At 41.4% G+C, this 9945-nt stretch overlaps 1 protein-coding gene across 1 annotated transcript in view; it reads left to right on the forward strand.

The window, feature by feature from the left end:
* LOC113025299 (ras-specific guanine nucleotide-releasing factor RalGPS1) overlaps window positions 1–9945 on the forward strand; it is a 101285-nt gene that overhangs the window by 43624 nt on the left and 47716 nt on the right. Inside the window, exons 7-9 of the mRNA XM_026172892.2 lie at window positions 2042–2131; window positions 5729–5821; window positions 9649–9775. Of these exons, the coding sequence (XP_026028677.1) occupies window positions 2042–2131; window positions 5729–5821; window positions 9649–9775 (310 nt within the window). The remainder of the gene's footprint in view (window positions 1–2041; window positions 2132–5728; window positions 5822–9648; window positions 9776–9945) is intronic.

The raw sequence follows: 9945 nt of genomic DNA on the forward strand, positions 1-9945 counted from the left end.
CGTTTCATCTTCAAAGTTCTCACTGATGGAAGGAGGTTTTGGCTCAAAATCTCACGATACATGGCCCCATTCATTCTGTCCTTAACACGGATCAGTCGTCCTGTCCCCTTGGCAGAAAAACAGCCCCATAGCATGATGTTTCCACCCCCATGCTTCACAGTAGGTATGGTGTTCTTGGGATGCAACTCAGTATTCTTCTTCCTCCAAACACGACGAGTTGAGTTTATACCAAAAAGTTCTACTTTGGTTTCATCTGACCACATGACATTCTCCCAATCCTCTGCTGTATCATCCATGTGCTCTCTGGCAAACTTCAGACGGGCCTGGACATGCACTGGCTTCAGCAGCGGAACACGTCTGGCACTGCGGGATTTGATTCCCTGCCGTTGTAGTGTGTTACTGATGGTGACCTTTGTTACTTTGGTCCCAGCTCTCTGCAGGTCATTCACCAGGTCCCCCCGTGTGGTTCTGGGATCTTTGCTCACCGTTCTCATGATCATTTTGACCCCACGGGATGAGATCTTGCGTGGAGCCCCAGATCGAGGGAGATTATCAGTGGTCTTGTATGTCTTCCATTTTCTGATGATTGCTCCCACAGTTGATTTTTTCACACCAAGCTGCTTGCCTATTGTAGATTCACTCTTCCCAGTCTGGTGCAGGTCTACAATACTTTTCCTGGTGTCCTTCGAAAGCTCTTTGGTCTTGGCCATGGCGGAGTTTGGAGTCTGACTGTTTGAGGCTGTGGACAGGTGTCTTTTATACAGATGATGAGTTCAAACAGGTGCCATTCATACAGGTAACGAGTGGGGGACAGAAAAACTTCTTACAGAAGACGTTACAGGTCTGTGAGAGCCAGAGATTTTCCTTGTTTGAGGTGACCAAATACTTATTTTCCACCCTGATTTACGAATAAATTCTTTACAAATCCTATCATGTGAATTCATGGATTTTTTTTTCACATTCTGTCTCTCACAGTTGAAGTGTACTTCTGGTGCAAATTACTGACCTCTGTCATCATTTTAAGTGGGGGAACTTGCACAATCGGTGGCTGACTAAATACTTTTTTGCCCCACTGTATAGCAACTTGAAATGCTCCCAAAAATGGCACTACAACATGTAAAAATATAAAGTAAGCTCTGGCGGACTTAGTTCTATGTTAGGTCTTAAAGGGTTAAAACCAGGAAGATGCACTCTATCAATTATGACAAATTTCATCTTCATCATTGTTTTTGTATGAAAAATACTGATGGATTCAATCTATGATGCATTACTGGTGAAGATAAATGCTGTTTTTTCTCTTATTTAAAACCTATAACTACATTTCACAGTCAAGTAAGCACTTTACCTTCTATATTCCCCATTTGCTAATCTTGGTAGATCTGGTGTAATTACTATTGAAATGGACTTTTCACAAGCTAGAGTCTTTCTTTCCCCTTGGAGCTCTTATTTTTTGTTTTTTAAAAGGTTTTTTTTAAAGGTTCTTTAAAATCAAGATGTATTATATTTAAAAATGTCAGCCAGCTAACTTTCACTGCACTTTTTTTCAAACATTATTGTAACTATTCTGGTTATAACTAGTTAAGTACGTTTGTTATATATATGCATATTTTGGCTCTTAATTTTCAAATTCTTCCAGGGGAGTAGGCCTCAAAATTGTAGGAAGACAGGGCAAATAGGTCTTGAAAATGAAAAGTATGCCTATATTTAACAAAATTATTTTCTTAGTTTTTATTAGAGTATCATCTAAAAAATATACACTCCAACATGAGAACTGACTAAAAATAAAATTATCTTCATTTTGATATTAGAAATTTCATGTTGTTTCATTGTATTTTACAGTACTACACTATACATCACTAGTTGTCTTCTGTCTTCAATTTGGAGTGTGTGTGTGTGTGTGTGTGTGTGTGTGTGTTAATGAGTCATTCAAAATCTGTGGGATCATGAAAATCCTAAATAAACAGACTTAATCCTCAGAAGTTTTGTGTGTATGTGTGTGTGAGCATGTGCCTGTGTTTCAAATTATATTTGTGTGTTTTAGGTGAGCTTTTGGCTGGTGAGAGAAATCTTAACTGCCCAGACACTGAAAATCCGAGCAGAGATACTGAGTCACTTTGTCAAGATAGCAAAGGTGAGTTCAGATGATGATGAAGATGATGACGACAACCTTTTATTTAACATATACACAGCTGCATATACACATGTGCACACACATATGTATACACATTCACACAGATATGTGCTCAAACAACATACACTATATGTCAATGACATGTAATAACCTCTAAATCATTAAGTCTGAAATGGAGTTGAAAGAAGTTTATACACACTTATTAATCCCTACCCCTGCTCAACACACTATTGATTTACCATATTCATCATTACCACCATTTCCCACTAGTACTTGTATAGACTTACCACACAGTGTTGGGGAGGAATATATATACTGGCGTTATGTATTTAAAGTACAAAATGAGTAACTGTATTCCATTACAGTTACCGTTTAAATAGGCAGTAATCAGAATACAGTTACTTTATTGAAATAAATAGAATACACGGCAGTCTTTTCCGATTTAGGCTAAAGGCTAAACGCACTTGGGCGCATGGCTGAGAGCGGCCAGCCTGAGTTCGAGTATGACCCGCTGCTCTTTTTTTTTTAAACTTTTTTTTTTTTTACTCAATTTCCATCTGGGATTAATACAGTTTCTCTCATTCTGACTGCTGGAAACCCAAACAAAACACACAATAAGAGGCTCTAATGTAAGTGTCCTGTTAATTTTGGTGGCGTCAGTTACACAATGGACCCAGAGCCAGCACAACAGAGCCAGCACTGCACGGGCAGGAATGCATTTCTTACTTGGAAATTCCAACACTGCTTCATAAGAAAAATGGGATGGGCAAAACTTCAGTATCTTTGATGTACTATTACTGTATGATTTTTTTATTTTTTTATTTTTTTAATTACTATTAATAAAGGATTCCTGACACTGAGCTAACATTGTTAGCTGAGGTCAGTTAATAGACTGCAGACTTTTAGACCATTTCTAAATACTCAAGTACGGGAGTCCGTATTCGCGTTTTCGATAGCCTGGACTTTGTAAGGTCACATGGGAGTCCAGACTTCCAGACAACGCAGCGCGATTCTGCAGTGGGTGCTGTTCTCTCACAGCAACATTCTTGTAAGATGCATGCGTGTGCCTTTTTCTCCCATCGTCTGACTCCAGCAAAGGAAAAACTATGATCGGGAGTTGCTGGCCATTAGAGGTGGGAATCATCATACATCCCACGATACGATATTATCACAATACTTAACGCACGATACGATAATATTGCAATTTTTAAAAATATTTTGCGATATTCAGATTCTGTACATAAAGGTAAACTTTATCAATATTCATTTTATCTAATATCAAAGTCTCACACTCAGTCTTTCTCTCATGTCAGTTTTATTGTTGACAAACTGAACGGTTTGTATTACAGTCTAGTCCAACTTAACTGAATGCAACCATCTGGTACAATTATAGCTATTCTGAACTATGCAATTTATGAAAACTATGCAGCCCATTCAGCAACTGAAGAATTTGAAAGTAAATTAAAACAAAATATAATTTTACATTAAATAAAAAAGTTTTAAACTTAATTAAAATAAAACATGTCTTAAATTAAAATAAGTAAACTGTCGTGTTTATTGCTGCCAAAAAAAAGTTAAACACATTTGGACAGTGAAGGAATGTCAGGATTCTTGCTCAGAAAAAGGAGTTGATCAACATGCTCTGAAGTCAGAGCATGTTCCACTCCACAAAAACTTTTTTTGTAACAAAATATCGATTTCTGCTGTCCCTGTATCGATACATTATTAGCAAACAAAATATCACGATACTACACAGTATCGATTTTTTTCCCCCACCCCTACTGGCCATGAAGTTGGCATTGGGGGAATGGAAGCATTGGCTTGTGGGCTCAGAGCATATATTTATTGTTTAGACAGATCACAAGAATATTGCCTATGTGTAAACTGCAAAAAGATTAAACTCCCATCAAGGCAGGTGGGTCAGCTCTCTACCCGCTTTAATATTTCTATAACCTACTGGCCCACTGTCAGACGCCTTGTCTAGACAATTTGCCACTTCCAACAGCTCACCTGAGGATGAGACGATTCTGTCCTCATGCTGGTAACGTAACCTGGGAGATTAAGTCTGAGATCGTCAGTGCCCAGAAGAGGGAGCCATACCCCACTACAGGACCCCCAAATAGTCTCTATGTTCCCACAAGAGTTCAGTTTAAAAGTAATTCATTGGGCCCAGACTTCAAGATTCACCTGCCATCCTGGCCATCCTTGTCCAAGGATGTCTAGGAATATGTTCCAACCCAGATGTGCTCAAAACAAAATTTCCACTTCCCTACCTGTAAGACTCCTGAAACCCCTACCCACACCTGGTCATCCGTGGTCTCACCTAGCCCTAGATTCAGCATAGACTGGTTCTCCAAAGCTGTCCATTTTGCTGCTCTTCCTAAACTCCTATCAGCTCTGGAAATTGCAGAAAAACTCACCCACCACATTTTTAGACTTATCTCCATTCCTTATGACATCATTTCTGACTGGGGCCCCCAGTTCACATGGAAGTCCCATCTAAAAATGGGTAAAGTACGTCCACAACTCCATGACCTCTGCTGCTACAGGCCTATTACCCTTTCAAGCATTGCTCAGTTATCAGCTGTCTGTCTGCCCAGCCATCAAAGGTGAGACCTCCGTTCCCATCTGCAGATGCTGCTACCTTTGGAGAGCTACTTGCTCCACACTGCTAAGGACCGAGGAGGAAAACAACCTTTTGGCCATCGAACCTTGACTCCATCCTGCCAGGACAGCCAGATGGTTTGGCTATTGGCAAAAGGCATTCCTCTCCGTACGGAGTCAAAGAAATTGTCCAGATTGAGATAGACTTTATGATTAACCCTGTTGCTGCCCGGTTTAAATTGCCCTCCGCCCAGGCCCTCTCTACCCGTCTGGGTCATTGAGGTTGAGATGTGGAAGATATGCAAAGGGTATATTAAGGGGGTCAGGGCTACTTTCAAGGTCCCTCAGTTTGTGTGTGAGTCAGTATGCACATCTTATTTCCCAAAAAATACAAATTTATTTGGGAGAGAAAAAGATTTATATAGCAGGGTGTCTCGGTGGTGCAGTGATTAGCATTGTCCCCTCATGTTTCTAGTGAAAGATGAGGGGACAATGCTATAGTTATGTGAGAGTGTGTAGTTGTCTGTTTGTCACTCAGAGATAGCTTGGAGGGACTTCAGTCCCTCAGACCTTTAAACATGTACAGTTTTTTTTAAAGGACAAGGTGATATAACACAGTGGCTGTTAAATTTAAAATGAGCGCAAATGTTGCAAGAAGCAAATTTCTCAGTGTTCATATTTTAGTGAAGTTGTCTTTTTTGCTATTCTTAGTTGAATATAACCTTTAAATAATTTGTAATTTGTAAATAAGACTTTTTTTTTAAAATTGTATTTTTACTCCGCATCTTGGTACTTTATCCAAGTAATAATTGGAATTTGTTTTGTTGTGGTGTGGTATTTTTTTTTCTTCATTAGTAATTAGTACCATAATTGGTAATCACTAATAATGCCTAATAAAGCCTAATAACCAATTAAAATTAAAGGAAAACTAAGTTACTTTACGCATTCCTATCCTGTTCCTAACATGTCTTTTATAATCGCTCTTGTTTACAGAAACTGTTGGAGTTGAACAATCTCCATTCTCTGGTGTCCGTGGTTTCTGCTCTGCAGAGTGCGCCGATCTTCAGACTCAGCAAAACCTGGGCGGTAAGATTTCAGCTTTGTGCATGCCTTAAAGTCTTACTTCTGTAATTCATAGTTTTGACAAGTCATGAATATGTTGTTTTTTGTTTGTTCTTTAAATTAGATGCTACTGTGTGCCAGTGATGACATTTACCTGTCATGGGTATCTATTTATCGTAGGTCAATTGCCGTTCTCTTTTGAACTTGTATTAAACTTAACTAACATATGGTATTACCAGTTAATGTATTTATACGACACTTTGACCCAGTGTTTTGACTTGTATTTTGTTATTTGTTGCCCGTCCATGAATCACTGCTTTATTGTGGTGGAGGGGTTTGTGTATCCTAGGGATCCCAGGGGCCATGTTGTTGGGGGGCTTTTGCCCCCTGATAGGGTCACCCATGGCAAATTGGTCCTGGGTGAGGGAACAGACCCAGAGCAAATCAACCCCTAAGAGTATACAATCAAGGGAACAGTTCACCATACCTGGGATAGGGTTAGCAGAGCTGCGCCCTGGAGCCAGGCCTGGGGAGAGTGCCCTAGGGTGAGCGTCTGGTGGCCGGGCCTTAGTCCATTGGGCCAGGCCAGGCACAACCCAAAAAAGGGACATGAGCCCTTCCTTCTGTAGGCCCACTGCCTGCAGGAGGTGCCGTAGGGGTCGTGTGCAATGTGTGTTTGGCGCTAGCCAGGAGGGGAGGCCCTGGTGGGCCTCAGCTACCAAGATTAGCAATTGGGATATGGAATGTCACCTCTCTGGTGGGAAAGGAGCCTGAGTTAGTGTGTGAGGTGGAAAGGTACCGGCTAGATATAGTCGGGCTCACCTCATCGCATGGCTTGGGCTCTGGAACTAGTCTCCTGGAGAGGGGCTGGACTCTGTCCCAGTCTGGAGTTGCCCTTGGTTGAGAGGCTGCGGGCTGGGGTGGGTATCCTAGTATCCCCTCAACTTGCTGCTTGTATGTTGGGGTTTCTCCCGGTGGACAAGGGGGTTTGTTCTCTGCGCCTTTGGTGCGAGGAAACGGTCCTGACTGTTGTCTGCACTTATGTGCCAAATGATGGTTCAGAGTAACTGCACCACCTGGTGGTGAGTTGGATCAGGTGGCCGGGCAGGATGCTGGACAGTTAGTCAAACCTTGGATACAGGAGGAACAATGTCGTTTTTGTCCTGGTCGTGGACCACTAGACTACCTCTTTACCCTCTTGAGGATACTTGAGGGTACATGGAAGTTTGCCCAACCAGTCTACATGTGTTTTGTGGACCTGGAGAAGGCATTCGACCGTGTCCCTTGGAGTGTCCTGTGGGAGGTGCTTCAGGAATATGGAGCATCTGGCCCAGTGCTACAGGCCATTCGATCCTTATACAACCGTTGCAAGAGCTTTGTCCCATAGCCAGCAATAAGTCAGACTCATTTATGGTGGGTGATGGACTCCGCCAGGGCTGCCCTTTAGATTGATTGGTGCTGCAGCTGCAGTGATGAGCTGAATGTAAAAGCGAAGTTCTCAATTTACCGGTTGATCTATGTTCCTACCTATGGTCATTAGCTGTGGGCAGTGAAAGAAAGAATGAGATTGCGGATACAAGCGAGGGAAATGAGCCTACTCCAAAGGGTGGCTAACCTCTCTGAGATAGGGTGAGAAGTACGGCCATCCGGGAGGAGCTCAGAGTAGAGCGGCTGCTCGTCCATATTAAAAGGAGCCAGTTGAGGTGTTTCAGGCATGTCCCACCGGGAGGAGGCCCTGGGGCAGACCCAGGACACGCTGGAGAGATTGTATCTCTCGGCTGACCTGGGAACGCTTTAGTGTCCCCCTGGACAAGCTGGAGATGGTGACCGGGGAAAGGGAGGACTGTCTGGGCTTCCCTGCTTAGGCTGCTGCCCCCGTGACCTGGCCCCAGATAAGCGAAAGAAGATGGATGGATGTTTCTCTTGATTATAGGTTGTAGTTCACTTTTAGGATCCCTGACTGTTTCTATAGTCTTGTGTCTTTGTCTGTCTGCCCCGTCTGTGCCCTGTCTGAGTAGTCTTGTCTCCCCAGTCAGTCATGTTTCCATGTTTAGCTCTTGTCCTTGTGTCAAGTTCACGTTGCATTCTAATAGTCCATTTTACTTAGGAAGGTTCCTAACTGAGAGATGTGACCTGAAAGTAGCTGTATGGCAGCCTTAATAAGAGCTGTTCCAGCTCTCCAAACACTAAGGAAAGGAGCTTCTGTGCTTCCTTTATTGCTTTCTTTAGCGTAGGATAGCATTAAATTGTGTTCCACAGACTTTGTAATTCACGTTTGCATAATTTGTTTAAATATTCTCCTCATGAAAATAAAACTTATAAATACATATGCCATAAGGTCAGCCAAAAAATACTCCTGTTCACAACTTTGTCATAGAATTGACACTGCTTCTTTTGTAAATTCAGCGGTTGTGCTGCTGCTAATGTTTGTAAATCTGGTCCTAAATGTTCCTTCTCCTCCTTTAAAATTCCAAGCTTTATAATGAAGTAATATTTTTCATAGGCTGTTCTCATTTAAATGACCTCCATACAACAACGGTGTTAGAACACTTTTGAGATGAATTAAGATTAAGATTTGAGCATTTTGTAGTCTGTCTTCTGCACATTGCAGTTTCAATACGGTGGTCATTTATTAAGGTGAGACAAGTGTAAGGTCATTCCAATTCCACATGGTTCTTCTCTTTTTCCGAAGTCCTTGGTAATTCTTCTACCTGCCCTATTAATACATAGGGTTACAGTTAACCCTAATTCTAGCCCATGGCTCATGAGCCACAGGTTGCTGACCTCTGTCCTAAATCATGATAGTCTTTTGGAACAGTAGACAGATCTGATGACTGGGGACCTGGTTTAATGGGTGGAAGGGTTGATCGCATACAATTAGAGAGGCATAAATTACTCCAAGAAATTACTCAACCTGCTGACCAGTCAGTCACATGATTGTTTAACTTTAGCAGGGAATGTCTAACTATGTGTGACTCTTTTGCCAAAAGTATTTGCTTGTCTGCCTTCACACACATATGAACTTGAGTGACATCCCATTATTAATCCATGGGTTAATCTCATTATTAATCTGTGACCAATAGAAACGAAGCCTAGAGCTGCATTAAGTTAAACCACACAATGAAGGAAAACATTCCGTGTGTATCTGAGTTCATTGAACTTTTTGACACAGGTTTACGTGCATATACAGGGACCTCCAGAGCCTTTAATTCATTCCTTTCAATGGCTCTGAAGATCTCGGGAGGAAATCAGTGTTGTTGAAACTACACTGTCTTCACTAGTCGGGATAGTTCCAAAGCTTTCTTCTTTATGAATGAGCAATACATGTTTATGATCTATCTATTTGATTGTGATAACAGACCAGGAAACTTGTCGAACCAGAGAACCTTTTTTAATTGTATAGTTTTTGGTGAGCCTATGCCCATCTGTCCCTTTATTGCAGCCTCAGGTTCATTTTCTTAGCTTAGGGAGAAGAACTACATCTGAGCTCAGAGCTCTTCTGCATACCTTGATTAGAACAGCTGGACAATTGCCTTACAAAAGAATTAGTCATTTTTCTCTTCACCAAAATTTTTTTTGTAATGTTGATATCGAGTATTACTGCCAAAAAATTGACTTTGTGCTTGGGAAAATGTTTGGGTCTCATTTTGACATTAAAAAAGCCAGATTTTGTCATATGTGTCTGGATCAGTCAGGATGACCAATAGAAACAACTGAGTTCATAATATCAATAAACCTGTTGGTCTTTAGAAAGCACTCCAGTCTGTCAATGCTTCTGTTCCCACTTAAGTAAAAGGTTCTACATGAAAATAGAAAATTATGTATGTGTTATTGTTTCCTGTCTGTTGTAGCTGATCAGTCGGAAAGACAAGGCCACGTTTGAGAAGCTAAACTATCTGACATCCAAGGAAGAGAATTACACCCGCATGAGGGAATATATTCGCTCCCTGAAGATGGTGCCCTGTATTCCTTACCTTGGTGAGTCTGCTATCTGTGTCTCAGCATTAGTTTAACACAATCTGCTTTAGATTCTTTTATTTTCTTTTAAGTAAGTTTTAGATTTCCAAGCCCGGCCTCCATTCCAGACTTATATGTATACTTTTTCTTTTTGTTCAAAACAGTTCAAATTCCGCTAGGCACATCGGAAG

This window comes from Astatotilapia calliptera, chromosome 7 (assembly GCF_964374335.1).
Source record: "Astatotilapia calliptera chromosome 7, fAstCal68.1, whole genome shotgun sequence".
Taxonomy (NCBI): domain Eukaryota; kingdom Metazoa; phylum Chordata; class Actinopteri; order Cichliformes; family Cichlidae; genus Astatotilapia; species Astatotilapia calliptera.